General features: G+C 46.4%; 1 protein-coding gene across 2 annotated transcripts; it reads left to right on the top strand.

Annotated features, from left to right (window-relative positions):
- The first annotated feature begins 15,700 nt into the window (after window positions 1-15,700).
- Window positions 15,701-19,726, top strand: actb2 (actin, beta 2). 2 transcript variants are annotated; one of them, XM_062407799.1, is made up of 6 exons: window positions 15,701-15,811; window positions 17,190-17,319; window positions 17,431-17,670; window positions 18,060-18,498; window positions 18,610-18,791; window positions 18,904-19,726. In XM_062407799.1, exons 2-6 carry the CDS (start codon window positions 17,197-17,199, stop codon window positions 19,045-19,047), a joined length of 1,128 nt encoding a protein of 375 aa, XP_062263783.1. In that variant the 5' UTR covers window positions 15,701-15,811; window positions 17,190-17,196; the 3' UTR covers window positions 19,048-19,726. The 2 variants fall into 2 exon arrangements, with proteins under 2 accessions (XP_062263783.1, XP_062263784.1); XM_062407800.1 differs by lacking the exons at window positions 15,701-15,811; window positions 17,190-17,319 and adding an exon at window positions 17,787-17,821 and having other exon boundaries at window positions 17,530-17,670.

The raw sequence follows: 19,726 nt of genomic DNA, 5'->3' as shown, positions 1-19,726 counted from the left end.
GAGAGAGAGAGAGAGAGAGAGAGAGAGAGAGTCTTTTCAAGTGTCACATCATCTCATTTTCACCTCCCCACCCCCCCACAGACACTTCTGCAGGGTATGAAACGAGATGCAGATTTTCCTCCCAAGGTCATGAGGATGTATCCCACTATTGTTTGTGTGAGTGTGTGAGTGTGTGTGTGTGTGTGTTTGTGTATGGTGAGTGTGCATGTGCGTATGTGCCTGTGTGTGTGTGTGAATGCCTGAATTGATTATGGCCCTGATTGGCGCCTCCAGCTCTGACCACAGGGAAACTTGATCAGGACGCCACTAAAAATACCACTTCCTGCCTCTCGGCGTGAGGCCTGTGATGTCACATCCTGTCCTCATGAATGAGCCCTGTTTCTGTGGCCAGGAACCTGAACATCCCTCCTCCCTGACTCACTTCCTTCCTCTTCCTAACACCATGAGTCACTTGTTTGATCCCTGAGGCAGAAAAAACGGCTACAGAGTGTTACCTTAACTTCTGTCTGGCTAAAAATAAAGATTTGTTTTCTCCCTTCAGACTGTATCAGGTCACGATCCTCAGGAAATCCGCCCACCTTTAGATTTACTAAAATATCTTAAAGATACATAAACTGGTTAAATCATCTAAAACATTGTTTCTTGACCGGGATCCCATCTTTCCAGCAAGTGTCATACTATCGTCTAATTAAGTGTATTTATTAAAAAGTGCTTCTTTATTTAATTTCTCCTGGTTTTTAATTATTGTATTTCTGTTGATTCTAATTATTCGTGAGTTCTGTTTCCTTCCATCTTTCTGCAGTGTGTTGACTGAACAGGCCTCTAAAGGAGCGCTGCAGCTCTACCTACTGGTGGCAGCGGGGAACTACACCAGCCAGAGCCTCCACCCACTTATGAATCAATTCCATGGTCACACACCCACAGTGAGCAACACACAGACACACACAGACACACGCACACACACACAAAGAAGGCACATGAGAGGGGTAACTGGCAGGTGTTGCTGGTCATTGCCACCACTTTCCTGTTGTATCCCCTTGGTTCTTTCCCTCCCTCTCCCTCCCTCTCTCCTTCCTTTCTGACTCCCTCTCTCCTTCCCTCCTTCACTCGTTTCCTCTCTCCTCAGCTTTTCATCTCGTCTTTCTCTTCATGGGCAATAAGGAGTTTTAGATGCTAATGATATGCCCCTGGAACAAAGGGTCAGAGGCCCATTTACGGGGGTTCTCTGGACACACACATACACACACACACACACACACACAGACACACACACACACACACACACACACACACACACACACACACACAAAACTCAAACACCAGCTGTTCTCTGTTGGCTTCTTATTACACAGATCTAGCTCCACTGGCTCTTTTCATTTTGCACACACATGCATGCATCTTGTACACACACACACACACACACACACACACTTCTTTAGAGAAGCATTTATGTATTGAAGTTTTTTTCCACCTGGGTCAAATGTGACTGATATTAATGATGTTTCAATAAATGTGTTTGTTGTGTTCCTCACTGGTTTCAGTCTCCTTGTGTGAATAATTGATGATTGGGAAGTGATGATGGAGGAGAGCATGTGTGTGCCGGATGAAACCATCTGCTGACACACACATGCACACACCAAGCTATCACACACACACCGGGGGATCATTAACATCTGGCACAGATGGCCATTTTAAACAGCAGCCACCTTTGTGGGCCACACCAGGGGGTAAACTGTCTTCTACAGATCCAGAGTGGTGAAGATATTAAATATAACAAATTAATATAAATCCAACATGAGCAATAATTCTTGTGTCTTTTTACATCTTATTTATCAATATGTGTGATTTCATTCACTGTCTATTTGTACAATATCTATCTATTTATATTATCAATGATTATATTTGAGGAATCTTTAATACCTGCTTAGGAAACCATAGCATTAATAATCTGTGAGCTTGAAGAAATGTGATTTCATTCTACTGTGCACTTATATTTTCCTTATATGATATCAAAGCAATTTTCTTTTCTTTTCCTAATTCAAATAATTCAGACTAGACTGTTCTCAGTGCTGCCCCTTCCTGCTGAAAGGCGGAACTGCATGCACACCTCAGCCATCTTTGTTCTCCTGTTCAGACCTGGAGGAAACGGATTGTTCTTTCTTCTGCATGAAGAATTTAATCCATGTTAATAATCCAGACTTCTGTGGATGTTTCCAAACAATCCACTCGACAGGACCAGCTTGAATCTGACGTTATGACATCAGCAAGCGTGGAAATGATGTTCAAACCTCGTCTCATTCTCACATTGTTGTCAGACGTCATTGCACAACTGCTTCAAGGGACATTTGACATTTTAGGACACACATGCTTCATTGATGAGTTAGCTGAGTGTAAACTTGAGACAATGTGTTGTTTGTCTACAACTGTGTCTAAATCCAGGGACCTCCTCCTTCAGAGGCTTCATGTGAAGATTGTGTCACAGCACGGTGATGAAGTCGTCCCGTCAGAAGGCTCCTCCGAATGCGTCCGTCCTTTCCTGAGTAAGAAGACTGCAACAGGTGGATTCCTCTCAGACACAACCTGTCCCAGGATTCATTGCACTTTGGTTTTTCAAATAAATAATGGTGACGGAAAGCAACTAGACCAAAACTATGTTTCCACTTTAAAGTATCAGACTTTAACTCAATTCTGTCATTTACACTTTAGATTTTTAAACATATGAAAACAAAGCTGATATATTCATCCTCTGTGGACTGAGCCAGGCTAACTGTTCCCCTCTGTTACCAGTCATTGTGCTAAGCTAACTAGCTGCCTGCCTGTAGCTTCATATTTACTGCAGGTTTCCCATCAAGTCCCCAACAAAGAGAAGAATCCTCTGTGTTATGAGTCATGAGACTTAGTTTAGTTCAGATTATTATAATGTTAAATTCTATTTGATAATTCCAGGCCCAGCAGCTCAACAGAACATTTCACACAATGAAGTCTTGCACATTATAAAACCTTCACAATAAAGGTCTTTGTCCTTAATAGTGTGTGAGTTACTCAAGTAGAAAGTGCAGCCTAAATGAAAATGTAAAGGATCCCCTTACACACACAGTGGAGCAGTGAAGGGGGGTGGGGAAGGTAGAGCCCAGGGAATTGTCACAACGCAAGTTTTACTTTTAATAATTTATTGAATCAGCAATTGTATGCCCCCCCTCCCCCATCCCCCCGCCCCAGGTTTTACTCATCAAGTTACACAAATGTGTGTTTCAGGATTTCCCTGCGTGTGCCTGAACGCAACATTCACATGTCACTAGTTTATACATGTGAATGTGAAATTAGGTCAGACTAAGGAGGGGGAATAAAAGCCAGGACACACACACAGAAACACACACACACACACACACTCACACTCAACATGTTCCTCTTCATCTCAGCAACAATGTGGTCTCTTCTTTTAACAATCACACACGCACAGACACACACACATACACACACACACGAAACACAAGCAAATTTTTCCATGAAGAAAAGATGTCAACTAACCCACCCAGTGCAACTAACCCACTTATGTGTTACCAAAGAAACAAGACAGCAATGGGACTGCTGCTTACTTTGTACTTTGTTACACACACACACACACACACACACACACACAGTGGCTGTCAGGGTGTCTCCTATCCCTTATGTAACAGCTGGGTAGCGCCTTCCTGGTCATCATCTTACAATCAGATGAGCCAAACGAAGGCGGACCACCTCCTCTTCTCTCCTCATGTCTCTTCTTCCTCTTCAGCCGCTCCCTGTCGTCCCGTCTTCCTTCAGGCCACAGAGGAGTGTGTAGGTCAGGGGACAGAGAGGAGGAGGAGGAGGAGGAGGAGGAGGAGGAGAATCTAGAGTTAATGATTGAGGGATTAACGACGGGTCTGTGACTTGAAAGTCTCCTTAAAAGGCCATCGAGTCGAGGTGATTACCTGCAGCCCTCGGCCAATGAGCGAGCAGCAGGTTATCTTTACCTTCAAAAGTCCGATCCCCGTGTTCTGTTCCCTGATCGAGCTCCGACACACACTGACTCTCAGAGGTCTCTGTGAAGAGAGGGAAGGGAAGACTGAGGGTTTCATTAAGAACGTTGTGTCTTCACTGCTCGTCAGCATTGAAACAGCTAATGTTGTGCATCTCAGTTGCGTGGAAACCTAACTACACAAAAAAAAGAATGTGTATGTGTGTGTTTGTGCATGGTTATGCAACAGTGTAAGGAGAATACTGTGCCTCTTGACCTACATTTCAGAGTCTGACTGTATCCCACCACTCAGGGAATCCCACATGATTAGTCGTAACACATTTGCACAAATGCACACTAACACATACTCATGCATGTGCACACAGACACACAGTATACCTTCATTTTTACTTGTTTTTTCTTTTCACTCCTAACGTCTTTGCCCCGCTTGTCTCCTCTTCCAACAAATTAAACCTTGAGCCCACTCCGCTCTGTAAAACAGCTGCTTCCACTTTAATCCCATGACAGGAAGTGAATGTGTGCACACAGCCGGGCGGGAAGCGGGAGTGTGAGGAGGCCGCTGCTTTGTGCGAATGGTCAGTGTGACAATGCCGAGGGAGAGGGGACGGTCTGCAGAGAGGGATGTTTTATTTTATTACACACTGTTACACAGGCTTGTTGACTCACCCACACACACACACAAACACACACTCTGCGTCTCCTCTTATATTTTCCAGATGCTCTCCTGCAGCTATAAAAGCCCGAGGCCGGGGAAGGTGGGGTGAATGTGCAGCTCACAGTGGAGCTGAGTCTGTGGCCGTGGAGCTCGGAGGTCACGCACAGAGAAACGAGCCGCCAGGGGATCGACCCGAGCTCGAAGTAGAAACTGTTTATGAATTCCCTGTGGAGCAGCAGTGTGCAGCACATTCCTCTGCATCGAAACGACCCATGGAAGAGGTTCAGAGGAGAACTCAGCTGGCTTCATTCAGAAGTTTGAGTCCACTTCATGTCTCGAATACAAAGTTTGTCGAACCGGTGATATTAAGCTAACAAAGAATGCACCAGTAAGGAAGACAACAATGGAGTTGGTGAGGAAATCGGCTCTAAAAGGCCGACACAGCAGAGCTTCACTTCAAGGCTGTTGAGTTGAGTAGTAGATAAAGAAACTATGTGAGTCTCATGGTGGCCGTGAAGGGAAGGTCGGGACCACTGAAGTCTGTCGGGCTCATCCTCTCCTCACATCCGCTGGTTATTGAGTCATTAACATTCCTAGAGTTTCGATGTTGACATAGCTCCAAAAAAAACTGCAGCTCTGAAAAAGTTAAAATTACACTAAAAAGGGGAACTTTTAACTGGTGTGGGTCCAGTCTGGAAAAAACAGAAGTGATGTGCTGAAGACAGCTGAACAGCCCAAACTTTCCACCCCCCCCCCCCCCCCCCCACACACACACACAAAGGCTGACAGTGCCACAAATAAAACGGAAAATATGGTTTACACGGCTCCAGTTTGACCAGATATGGTTTCCCCTGCTGCACCAATGCCAGCGTCTCGACTGGTGCAGACGTACTGGTGTCTGTGTCCATACCTGTCAAACGTTGACCTTATATGGTCCCTCATGGTGAACCTGGAGGATGTCCCTTCCTGCGTGCAGTGACAGGAAAGGGACATCCTTGTGGTTTCAGTAGACGGCGGGCAGCTGCAGGAGGCAGCACCGAGCAGCAGCCACACAAACAGCAGCCGCAGCTTTAGGAAGTGGTGAGAGTGTGAATTTTAATTTCTGCAGAAATACACTTACACTGATATTTAGGACTTTTTCATACTTGACACCAGGCGGGGCTGTGAAACAGAGCAACGTGAATTAGCGTCTTTAATTTTTAAATAATTCCTTTTTGTGTTTTTTTCATTGAAAGTGTGAAGCCGCACTGACACAATAACACACACACAAAGAGAAGCAAATTTAAATGTCCTCCTCTGCAGTTTCCAATTACTGAAACATGACGGGAAGTGAAATCTTTTGAGCTGTGAATTTCCCCTGTTTAGTCACAACCCCCCCCCCACACACACACACACACACACACACACACACACAAACACCAGACACTCACACTGATAGGGAGACACATGCACACAATTTAAAACACACAATACTACTCAGGTTCATCACTGACACGTTGATGTAAGATGCTTTGCCTGTGTTTATTAGCAGGTCTGATGGAGACACAAACACACATCTACATCCACAAACACACACACACAGAGACACACACACATAATTTCCCAGTCCGTGGGGGTGAAGCCGATTTCCTTGAGACGGCATCCCATGTGACCTGACTTGCATTCCTCAGATTGTTGTCATGTGACAAACTTAAAGATCTCCTTTTATGGACGTCAGTGTTAACAGGAGGATGTGGCCTCACTAATGCACACCCAGGTCCACACACACACCCAGGTCCACACAGACACACAAAGGAAGAATGCACACAAATACACACCTCACACTTTCCTGCCAACTCAAACACAAATAGAGACAGAAAACTGTGAGGGCGAGGGAGTGGTGAAATGAGACTGGCAGCGATGTCATCCTCCTCCTTCATGGGTTCAGTGACTTTCATTCTGACAACCTGCTGAACTGAATCCTGACCACAACTCATACTGGGAACAAAGATTCAAATTTGAATTACAACCATTGTAAAATGTCAAATGGGGACAGAAATGCTGTCTCTGTTGCTAATATGTTAAGAACTGCAAATGTCTCTTTTCTCTCAGGTCTTGGTTGTTTGCCCGGTTCATTGTGTCCAGGTTCCCCTCTCCCTCTCTCTCTCCCTCTCCCTCTCTCTCTCCCCCTCCCTCTCCCCCTCCCTCTATCCTCAAGCTATGTAATGTAGACAATCAAATATTTGGGGTGGGGTTTGACCTGTAACCCAATTTCTCCCCCAACGTCCCCCATGGAGAATGTGAGGCAGTTTATCGGCCTAGCAGCCAAAACATCCCAAAAGGAATCCAAAGAGTTTTTCAGGTTCTCTGTCCTTTAATAAACATTATAAGAGAACGAGATGCAGAAGTGTGAAGTCTGTTCATCTGCTGTTGAGATTGAGGCTGAGGTCAATGATCGTCTGTCACCCGCCCTCCTCCCTCCTCTTCACACGTTATGAGCAGGGCGCTTACTCACTAACACAGATTAAAGCAATGATTCATAAAGTGAATATTAATAAACTTAAATGTGGCTCCTACCGGAGGTCGAGGTTTTCTGATCACACAACTGATCCAAAAGCTGCTTTCAGACATGAATAACGCAACACACTCTTAATTATCCGATCCAATTTTACGGCAGTAGCGCAGAAACTTTACTGATTGCCGCAAAAAAAGTCATACAATTTTAACTGTTAAAATAACACAATCTGCCCCTAAAAGACCCAGCTCTTCATATATGATGTGAGCTCACTGAGTTTTCCTAAAACACAAGGCTTTGACCTTATTGTCTGCAGCCGTAATTATGGCATCCTCAAAATTATGTAAAGAAAGTAAAAGACACCGAGAGACTTTTCTGTGCATTGTCATAGGTTTTCTTGAAGGAGTTAAAGTCTCACAGATGGACAGAGAGTCTCTCACTGACACATTACCTCACACCGTACTCATGTAACAATCTGCTGCACAATAACACAATGTACCGCTGCTGCTGCGTAGCCCTGGGAGGACTTTGTCCGAGCCCCGGCTGTAAAGCAAAGCTACTCTGCTGCACTAAGCTTAAAGATCAGTGCTGCCATGAGTGATTAAGAGACTTCCAGTCACACACGTATACACACAGCAGGTATTACCAGGCAGGCGACACACGTCCATGGGGATAGGATGCTAAGTCATGAGGGAGAGGAGGGGATGGACAACAGGAGGAGAGAGGAAGAAAAGAGAGGATGATGGAGGTGAATAGTGTGGAGCAGATAAGAAGTGGTGGGTCAAGAAAAGATGGAGAAGTATTGGAGGAAAAGGTGTGGCAGTTGTTTGGTTTTTTTTCTATGAATTCCCTGCTGCTGGTCTCCAGGAGCCGGCTCGCCACTTCCTCTTTACCCCCATTTCCTGCCTCTGCTGCTGCCCTATGTCCTTATATGGCAGCCGCCGGCAGCCAATCAGAGCAGAGCAGGCAGCTCATTCAAACAGTGAGTGGAGTGAGAGAGAGGAGAGAAGGGTGGGAACTGCAAACAGAAAAGAACAGTGCTGCACCGTACAAAACAATATAGAACACACACATACACACACACACAGACACACAATCTGCCTGCTGGCTTTGGAACAAAACAGGAGGTGTTACAATACAACAAAGCAACGCAACGCATGCAAACTTTACTCAGCAATTCAGGCCACTGGGTGCAGGCTGCAGCGCCGCATTAAAGTTGTTATTTGGTGGAAAACAGAGAGGGTGGGCTTGATTACTATGCAGAGGAGAAGGGAGGAGGAGGGGGAGAGGAGAGGAGAGGAGAGGAGAGGAGAGGAGATAGATTTCCAGATCCAAGAGGAGTGTCTGGACGGAGGGGTGACTCGAAATCCAGCTGAAATTCCTGTGCATTTGCTTATCTCAATGAATCAGTGGTTCACACCTGATTGAATGTTTGTCGTAGTTACACAAACAGACAAAGGGCAGAGAGATATGAAACGATACTGACAGGACGAGGAGAGAGAGCGAGGAGGCACGACGATCTGCAACATTACATAAAGAACGTTCCACAGAGCCGAGTGCCGGGAACTGTGCAGACCAAAGTGCATGGGCGTGTGGGTGGTTGACCTCCCTCGCTGCACAGTCGGGGGGGGGGGGGGGGCAGCGGCGGAGGAAGGAAAGTCAGGAAGTAGGAGCAGGGCCTTCGCCGGTCAAGAGCCTCGCTGCTGCCAGACGAGCCAATCAGAGGGCTGGCTGCATGTGAAGGGAGCCAATCTGAGAGGAGCGAGCCCGCCCACTGAACAGAGACAGATGGCAGAGGAAAGATAAGCTTCCCTGGGTTCGCCACCATGCAGGGGTGGAATAAGAAGTGTGCATGTGCATGTGTGTGTGTGTGTGTGTGTGTGTGTGTGTGTGTGTGTGTGTCAGAGACGTAGAATTAGATACAGAGATAGATAGATAAGTCCTCTTAGCCTGACTGAGCAGTAAAGATAGATTAACTTCACATGTTAAATATGTAGAAACTTACAAAACACACATTCTAAAGTAACACAGCGTGGTGTCGCTACGTGGGTCCAGCTTAGACATTAATGGTCAAGACCAGACACCTGAGTTTCACCTCACAGCCTCCAAAGGCACCTCAGTCTCTACCTCGGCCCAATGGGAGGCCGGGACGCTGTGAGCGAAGGAGGCAAAGGAAGGAGAAGACGGACAGTGGTCCTGGTGTGTGTTCACGAGGAACAGAAAAACATTCTGAGAAGCACCACGGCCTCGAGCGCTGCATGTGGTTATTGCATCAGTTTGGTCATTTTTGGAGAAGCTCCCTTTGTCTGAGAGGAAAAATGTATGAACACTGGGTTGAACTCGTCAAGCCTCTCATCAGATAGCACAAATAACCACAGGAGTTTCAAAGCGCATGTTCTCTCGAGCAGCTGTGGACTCCTGATCGATTATCGGCTCAAGACCTTGCTTATTAGTTTGGACGCCGGTTCTAATAATTCACATTTGTTTCAGAGCCCCACACCAGGAGCCGGAGAGAAACCAGTATGAGTGGTGACACAGTTTTCAAAGAGGAAGTGCAAAGCCTGAAAAACAACACAAATGTGTTGGGATCCTCAGAACAATATGTGCTTTGTGTTCTGAACGACTTGTTGTTCTGCTGTGGATGAACTCACCAAACAGTTGAGTGGATTCAAAGGACTTGTGTGTGTGTGTGTGTGTGTGGCGAAGTTTGATAAATGATGAATGATGCTGGTCATGATACTGTGGCCAATAAAGTGTGTGTGTGTGTGTTGCTAAGAAGTGGGGGGTTGGAGTTAAGGATCCATTTGGGCCCTAAATGGGAAGCTAATCCAATCGGAGCACAAACAGGCCAGCTGGCGGGCAGGACACACACACACACACACACACACACACACACACACACACATACAAACACACTCACACAGTCACACACAGCTGGTAACTGGCCCGTGCCTCGGAGTCAGACTTATCACCACTGTGACCCCCGGATCAATGACGCTGCAGTCTAGCAATCTATTGGCTGTATCGGGTTGGGGGTTGCTGTTGGAGCGAGGGAGGGGGGGGGGGGGGGGAGGCAGGAAGGGGCTGAGGGAAGACTGGTGAATAGTTCTTCCCTCTCTGAAACTACCACCACTCACAGATGGCAAACAATTGGTCAGTCAGTCACTTTTCAACAGGCTGCATGGCCGGATGGAAAGGCCTCCTTAGCGAGATGGGGGGGGGGGGGGGGGGGGGGGGGAATAAAGAAAGAAAGATGCTGACAGACGCAACTTCTTCGACATTGTCAAAGCTAAAGTTTGACATTAAAGCACAATAGTACACACATCCTGGAATAACACTAGTTTGATGACAAGGCGAATGTAAAGATTAAAACCATGAAGCAGAATGATTTAGCTTAGCACAAACACTGGAGACAGGGCTCACAGCTAGCATACGATAGCAACGATATTTACGAATACGAATAACTTGCACATTCGTGGTTTGTCTTTGTTCGATCCCGGCTCATCCCGTCTGCATGAATCTTGGGTTAAATACTTAACCCCGAATTGCCTTCTACACACCATTGGTATACAAGTTATTGTGTGTTAGAGAATGAGTGTATGTAACTTGGCTATTCAGCTAAGACACTATACAAAATGACATGAATTTACAATTAAGTGGTCGGATTTAGTTTCTTTTGAACAGATCCAGGCCTCAGCTTCATATTCACTGTGTTACATGAATGTGGTATCGGTCTCATCTGACTCTCTGCATAAAAAACAAGTGTCAAACTGGTAATTTAAGCACCTTAGACGTTGATCTAAAAGACTGAAATTCACAACATTGCCAAATTCAGTTTGACCTTTTACATTTTCGTACATATTACTACACATGGCAGTGAAGCAAGAGTTTAAACTCCAGAATATGATAAGTGGGAAGCTTTTCCAAGATGTCAGTAAATACTTCTCCTTCATACTGATCCATCTGGTTTCATCATGTCTCACACTTCTGGTTTCCAGTCCCTCTTTGAATGACCACATTTCCAGCACAGAGCTTTCAAACTCACTTAAGACTAATTGCAACTAATGTTTTTTGTATTGAACTGCAGTCCTGCTGTCTCCCAGTGAGGCTGCAGATGTTTAACTCTCTGTGTGTGTGTGTGTGTGTGTGCCGGTAGTGTTAAGTCCATGGGTTGTAAAGCGTCTCCATGAAATCAATGCAAGTCTGATGACACGAGTGACACAAAGAGGAATGAGAGAAGACACCGTAAATGAACATGGAGAGTAGTTAATGGGCTGAGTTTGGTCTTCTCAGGGTAAAGAGCTTGTGGCATCTTTACTCATTAGAGGAACAGGAAGTCATGGTGGGGCGGGTGCAGTATAACGCAGGGAGGGGCGGCGCTGCACAACAGACTGTTTCTTCTGTGGAGCTGCTGCTAACCGGCTGCTCGTTGCCTTATTTGAAGAGAAAACCCCGAGTCTGTGACGTCAGGCGAGGGGACGTCACAACAGCTTCAATTCATTAGTAAACATTGAGACTCCACAGGCACATACACATGCTCAAAGGCACACAGGCATGAATCGTTTGTACAGTTGTGTGTGGGTTTGGGCTTTTAAATGGTTAAAACCTGTTTCTTACTGGGTCGACTGGGTGGTGATGTGTCAGCCCAGTGTCACGCGTGTAGTCTGACCCTCACACACACAGTGAGACACATGTGTGTGTGCCCTCACTCAGATCATACAGCAGAACTTAGCAGGGAGCTCTGAATGACTCACACACACCTCCATCTTCATCAAAGATTGCATTCGGTTATGATTAGCCTCGGCCGCTTCAGGTTTTTTGACCTTTGAATCCCAAACCACAGAGTTACTGATACACTTATCACATGGCCGCGGTGAATCCTGACTTCAGCAGGACAAAGGAAAAACATTCATGAGATCACTTGTCATTTATGATGCTCACATGATAATAAACAAAAGCCCAAAACACATGATTACATAGCAGTAAAAACGTAGAAGTTTAAAAACATTTATTAGATTAAGAAGTCATTATTTAAAGTAATGGTTTGTTTTGGGGGATAACAGTTTTATGCATAATGAAGCTTTAGAGGAAACGACAGATGCTCTTACGTCACTCAGCTCAGAAGAAAGGAAGGAAGTCTCACGGAAATCTGCTCAGTTGTTTTTGTGTAGTGTTGTTAACAAACAAACCAATGAGCAAATCAGGGGCAAAACCCCAACTTGCATGACTCTGACTCAAAGAACCAAAATCTGCCGCCTTGCACTTTTAAATCTCACCACTAAACATGACTCCCCAGGTTGCTCTGAAACTATTCACGTCACATGCACCCAAAAAAAACTAGGCCTAAATATAAACATAAAACTTGTGTGTTTAATGTGTACATTGATGTACAAGCTTAACTTTATTTAATCAAATAGAGATATTTGTTTTATTCCAACTAACTCAACATGATAGAAAACACCTCATTGAATGTGTCTTTACATTGATAAAGTTACATGGATATTTAATATGTATTAACTCAACAATTCACCTGCTTGAAAACCTTTGTTCCACCTGACTCTGGATCAGGTGAGCTGCTGAACACTCTACACATAGTACCCGACGTTCCAGGTGTTTCAGCGCTTTAACGGCTTAATTACAGTTATTTTTCGCTCTCAGTCTCCCCCCCGACCACAAAGGGCAGGTTTAACCTCCGAGCTCGCACTTGCTGCTGCTGTAAACGTGACACTTAGCTTCACAAGTGGTCTATTTACAGAACTAATGATCAACATGTCAAGTGTTTATGTATAAACTTCTGCATGGAAGAGAGATTCCCAGACAAATTCTTCAGGTGGCTTCACGGCACTGAGGACCTTGGCAGCGAGGCCCGGCTTAAGACAGTCTGCGTCTAGTTGGCACCCAGGACATAAACACACACACACACACACACACAACACACACACACACACTGTGTTATGATACATGAGAGGAGTCTATCCAGGACAGTATTCCAAGCACTTGTCGTGTAAATTCCCCCTGATGAGTGTTGACAACACGACACTTAACCACAGTCGTCTCACTTACTACTAGTGGGCCGCACACACACACTCACACACACACACGTATGTAAAGACATGCATGTCCAAAGTCCTGCTTACCTACGCTAACAGGAAACATATTCAACACAATGAAACATATTTGAACTCTAATTTCTCTCTTTATTCTGGAGTCGATGAGTCCAGGAGTAAACTGGGCTGTGCCGGACTAATGATTCACTCCCACTTGAATGTGCAAACACATAGTTAGAGCCACACACACCCTGAAGGCTGGATTAAACATTTCCCAGTCAATCCCTGCTCATTCCATTCCAGCGTTAACATGGAGAAACCTTCATCTCAGCTTGTTTCTGTTCCAATCTCTGTTAACAGCATCACCTGGACGCACACACTGTACTCCAATCTCGCAACACATCATTATCACCAAATTCGACTTAACACGGGCTCACACAGGTCACACAGAGAAACCTTGGTGTGAGATCTGACTGTTAACGATGGGACTTGGGGCCTGTTAATCAATAAAAGGGCCCAGTGGACCTTGGACCATCTCAAGTGCCCTTCAACCCAGGCTGTGTGAGTCTTTCTCAAGAAATCTAGCTTCAATTGCAACATCTCATTCGAGTTCATTTTAGTTTTGGACCAAGGTGAGACTAAACTGCATTTGGAAACAACAGTTCTGTTTGATCTGAAATGTGTCGCTTAACTTTATCAAAATCTGGAGGGTGAGAGAGATGAAAAGAGCTCTGTCTCCCACTGGAGAGTCCCTGAGCTGCAGCTAAATGAAAGAGGCCGAATGAGTCATGTGGGGACGACAGCAATGTCCATTTAAAGCCAATTCGAGGGCATGAATGAAGTGAGGAAGAGAGGAAGAGGCCCACAAATAAACAGACTCGCAGGATGTGATAGGAGAGACAGAGGAAGAGGAAGTGGTAAAGGAGGAAGAAACAGCCTTGCTGCCTTTCTCAGTGACCACATGCGGTTACAACTTGAGGTCGTCCTGTCATTCTAGTAATGCAAACACAAATGAATAAAAGCGAGTTAAAGAAGAGATAGATGACAGAGGGATGTGGGGGCTAGGCGAGAGAGAGGGAAATGAAAAGAGGTGAAAAAGAGAACAGTGTCAGAGGGCGGAGGAGCATAACTTATGATAAGACCACAGCCTGGTGGAGTGTGGAATGTTAACATGGTGAATCAGGGATGGAAATGTTACTGTCCTGCAGGCCCGAGGACCAGAAACCCTGAAATCTCAGTCTGAGAATGTGTCACATGGGCCTCATCAAAGAGGCGGCGGCGAAAGAAAAAAAAGGTTTTACAAGTTTAGCTGCAAGTGGAAAATAACACGATGTGTGTGTGTCAGTGTTTTATTTGATGAAGGGGAATGAAAACTGTGATTTTAAGGCACTTCCTGTCTCGTAGTGATGAAAAAAGGTCAACTTACGTGACCGCAGAGGAAGCAGCAACTGAAAACATCCATCATCATGTAGTTTGGTCATTATGTTATATTTTTGGTCACATGGTTTTTTGGATACTATTTAACTCTCCCTTTAAACGTGTGGACCATTGTATTTCAGCTTGTGTGTGTGTGTGTGTGCTAATCTTTATATAGTTATGAGGGCCAATAAATGGGTTGTTGAGGGTTAATAGTTTAGGGTTAGAATTAGGTTTAGGATAAGGGTTAGGGTTGGGCATTCAGATTCCACATTTCCCCACTGTGGGACTGGTAAAGGATTATCCTGTCTTATCTCATCTCAGTTGTGATGGTTAAGGTCAGGGCAAGGGGCTGAGGAATGCATCGTGTCAGTGAGTGGCCTCACAAGAATAGAGAGACGAGTGTGTGTGTGAGCAAAGATTTAGGTGGAGCCCCTTGTCTGCAGAGACGAAAAAAATACTTGATCGATAACTGCACATTATCAGAAGGCGTTGGCTGCACATGAGCAGCAAACAATACAATAGGTGGTGCCCCCCCCCCCCCCTGTGTGTGTTGTCATATGTGTTATGTGTGTTGTGTGTTTGACCAGCTGCTTCTTTTCAAAGTGGACGACAACACCAGCGTGGCCTCGTGTCCCGAATGGTCTGAGATATGAACCAGTGTCGGGAGGATCCCATAGGAGTGGAGAGCAGCGGTGCTGGGCCTGAGCAGCCTGCACAGGGAGGAGCCCCGCAGCCGAGCGCTGAGCACAATAAAACATAGAAACCGTTATAAAGCGGCAGGTGCGGGACGTTGATCTCACACGTATTCACCTTTTAAACACTATCAAACATGTGTAGAAAACCCTACAATCATACATTATCCTCACCAGGCCTCACTACGCTGATCCCCCCACCCCCCTTCTCCCCCCTCTCTCTCTTTATTCTCTCCTTCACTATCATCGCTGCCTGAAACTCGCGAGCGCCCAGTGCACCGCGGCGTGCGCGCGTCGTGCCCCAGTGTGTGACGCTGGACCAATGGGAGCGCGCCATTCCGAAAGTTTACCTTTTATGGCTCGAGCCGGGCGACTGACGCGGTATAAAGGACGCGCGCCCGCAGCTAACGGATTCACTCTGAGCGCCGTCACACGCAGCTCGTGCGGGATATCACTTGCCTGGAACCGGTTCCCTTAAAGCGAAAAGCCCCCCCACCCAAAAAGGTAAGAGGACCAGCACGAGAGAAACAAGAGAAAAGACGAATAATGACGCGTTAGCATGTTGTAGATCTGTTTTAACATCAACTCGGCTTCTGTGAATTTCTGCCGGTTTGAGATTTTAAAGAAAAGAAAAATGTAAAAGGAAAAGATGGCACCGGCCACGAGGCTCTTTGTCCCGCTTGCAAACGAACCGATCCACGTTAATTCTGCGGCACCAGGGCTTAAATTCCCCGGGTGGATGCTGCGGTGATGGCCGGGGACCGTTATGAATTACAGGTGCACTTTTTTTTTTTATAGAGGGAAGCCGGCTCGGAGGAATGTGCACCCTGCGGTCTTTGTCTCTTCCTCTTCCTGGTTGTGTAACTTTCATCTCAGCGTCATGCGGGTTCCAGTGATGCGGGTTTTGTAGTGTGTTAACCTCAGGCAGGATGGTGTGAGAGAGACCCCGGGTTCTGTGGGTTCGGATCCCGGCTGCTCCCTTTGTGCTCCCGATGCGGCGGGGTGTGACCTACTTTAGCTGACTAGCCTAGCCGCAGCATGCTAACTCTCAGACTGGGCACGGGAGCAGTTTTAAATCAAGATAAAAACCAACTCCCTAGTTTATTATGTGCACTTTCAGGGCGTGTCTCTTTTTCCACTGGTATCTGATTAATCACCAGACTTTAATTAATGGAGCACGAGGGCCACAGAAATTAGTATAAAATCAAAAATGTAACGGCTTTGATGAATTCACCAGTTTTCTCCTTGGATCGCAGCGTTTTCCCGTTATGCGAACGTGACGAAAGTGCGAATGGCAAATCCGCTAATCCCAGAAAAGGCGTGGCCTCCTGTAAATGGAGCAACGGTCAAGGACTCGAACATTAGACATGACGTCGTTATGCAACTATGTCTTTTGTGCGTTAACGTAAAAAAAAAAACGAGACATCGTGTAAGTGACTGCGTGAAAAGTCTAATGTGCGATGAATTAATTAATGGATGAATGGATGTGACGCAGTGACGGTAAAGAAAAGGTTTCTGATGGCGGACTCAAACTGGTGACCGCAGTGGACCAGCGGAGGGAGTGGTCCCGTCGCTCCGGGTGCGATCGTGTCGAATGTTGCATGGTTTTTTTTTTTCTCCCTCTGGCCTCACGCCATGACGCCGGTAACCGCAAAGCTGCTGAAAACCGAACCATGTCCTTATATGGTAATAAGGGAACGCAGCGCCACTTCCTTTTGTCTGGCGGGGATCGGAATGTGCAGGGCGAGTGCTCCACCTACCGGCCGACGTGGTGAACTGCAGCTGGAAACGTTCACAGGAAGTGACGGCAGAGCGTCATCATGGCTGCTGGGAAGTGGATGAGTAACTAACTGTTTCTTCTTCTTCTCTCTCTCCTCAACAGTTCAGCCATGGAAGATGAAATCGCCGCACTTGTTGTTGACAACGGATCCGGTATGTGCAAAGCCGGATTCGCAGGAGACGACGCCCCTCGGGCTGTCTTTCCCTCCATTGTTGGTCGCCCCAGGCATCAGGTGAGCCATGTCACACTATCTTTTTATATAGTTTACTTTTGAATTTTTAATGCATGTATAAATCTTATAAAGACATTGTTAACTAAACCAATCTTCTGCTGTCGTGTCCAGGGAGTGATGGTGGGTATGGGCCAGAAGGACAGCTACGTAGGAGATGAAGCCCAGAGCAAGAGGGGTATCCTGACCCTGAAGTACCCCATCGAGCACGGTATTGTGACCAACTGGGATGACATGGAGAAGATCTGGCATCACACCTTCTACAACGAGCTGAGAGTCGCCCCTGAGGAGCACCCGGTCCTGCTCACAGAGGCCCCCCTGAACCCCAAAGCCAACAGGGAGAAGATGACCCAGGTACAAACCCCTTCATGTGCACATGTTTCTTCATTCGTAGTTGCCTCATTCATTTCCTCCTTGGTTTCCTCTTCTATTCCATTCTCACTTGCTCCTTCCTCCCCCCTCTCCTCCAGGACCTCTCTCCTATAAGATGATCTATCATCAACAGGTCTCTCTTGACTGTGTTCCTTCTCTGCACTTGTGTTTAATGTGTTATCTGAGCCAGTAGAGTGGCTCCTAATGGGCATCTGACATGCACCAGTGTGAAGGAATGTTGACTTTTACACCTTTTTTCTACTAACTTCAGTCTGAGCCTCACTCTATTGCATGAAGTTGGTGCAGTGGCCACAAAAGTTAAATACTCAAGTGTTTGGTCAACACTAAAATGTTCTCCTCTCCCCTTACAGATCATGTTCGAGACCTTCAACACCCCCGCCATGTACGTTGCCATCCAAGCTGTGCTGTCCCTGTACGCCTCTGGTCGTACCACTGGTATCGTCATGGATTCCGGTGATGGTGTGACCCACACAGTGCCCATCTACGAGGGTTACGCCCTGCCCCACGCCATCCTGCGTCTGGATTTGGCTGGCCGAGACCTCACAGACTACCTCATGAAGATCCTGACAGAGCGTGGCTACTCCTTCACCACCACAGCCGAGAGGGAAATCGTTCGTGACATTAAGGAGAAGCTGTGCTACGTCGCCCTGGACTTCGAGCAGGAGATGGGCACCGCTGCCTCCTCCTCCTCCCTGGAGAAGAGCTATGAGCTGCCTGACGGACAGGTCATCACCATCGGCAATGAGAGGTTCCGTTGTCCAGAGGCCCTCTTCCAGCCTTCCTTCCTCGGTACGTATCCAAACTGATGCCCAACATCCATTACATGCTAAAAAACATACTTCACATTTTTTATGGGTGTTCTACACTTCCACTAACTGAGTATTTCCATTTTTCTCTCAGGTATGGAGTCCTGTGGAATCCACGAGACCACCTACAACAGCATCATGAAGTGTGACGTCGACATCCGTAAGGATCTGTACGCCAACACCGTGCTGTCTGGAGGTACCACCATGTACCCCGGCATCGCCGACAGGATGCAGAAGGAGATCACAGCCCTGGCCCCATCCACCATGAAGATCAAGGTGAGCTGACGTGCTGCACAACAGCAGAGTCACTGCTGCTTGCATTATCAGGAGATGTTCAATCAGAACAAAAAGCTCTGGTGTCCTAACGTTTGGTTTTGTCTCTCTGCAGATCATTGCCCCACCTGAGCGTAAATACTCTGTCTGGATCGGAGGCTCCATCCTGGCTTCCCTGTCCACCTTCCAGCAGATGTGGATCAGCAAGCAGGAGTACGATGAGTCCGGCCCCTCCATCGTCCACCGCAAATGCTTCTAAACAGACTGTTCCTCCTCTCCCTCCCCAACCAAACGCCCAACAACTTCAGCTCTGTGCAAAACAACCACACCACACATCTCTCATACACACTCAGGCGCAGAGCCTAGATGACCAACTCATTGGCATGGCTTCAGTTATTTTTGGCGCTTGACTCAGGATTTTAAAACTGGAACGATGGAGACAGTAATGTTTGGCTAGGTTTAAAAAGAAAAAGCACCCCAAGGTTCTGCAGTTGCATCTGGGGACTTAAAAATGTACATTTGTTTTTTTTCTTTTAGTTTTATTTTTTTCGAGTCATTCCAAATGTTTGTTAACTGCATTGTTCAGACACATGGTTCCAAATGTTAACTGCATTGTTCAGACACGTATTCGCCTCTGTGAAGGCTGCCCAGTGGTTGGCGCATACTTAAACATGGTTGTAGTATCGCTTGTATGTAAATTATGTCTGGGGTTTTTTGTACTTTCAGCCTTAAAAATATCTTGGTCCTGTTAATTTTCTTGTTTTTTGTTATGCAAAACCCAATCGTGACCTCTTCTTCCCCCTGTTGGAGGTTTCATCCCCGGGGTGGTGGGGCAAGGGGTCTCGAAGTGATGGGGTAACATGGGGTGCCAGACCGGTGGGGCCAACCTGTACACTGACTAAACAATCCCAATAAAGTGCACATGTGTTCCGACATGA

This window comes from Platichthys flesus, chromosome 16 (genome assembly GCF_949316205.1).
Source record: "Platichthys flesus chromosome 16, fPlaFle2.1, whole genome shotgun sequence".
Lineage (NCBI taxonomy): Eukaryota > Metazoa > Chordata > Actinopteri > Pleuronectiformes > Pleuronectidae > Platichthys > Platichthys flesus.
Note: the sequence above shows the minus strand (reverse complement) of the source record. Positions and strands in the feature narration are given on the sequence as shown.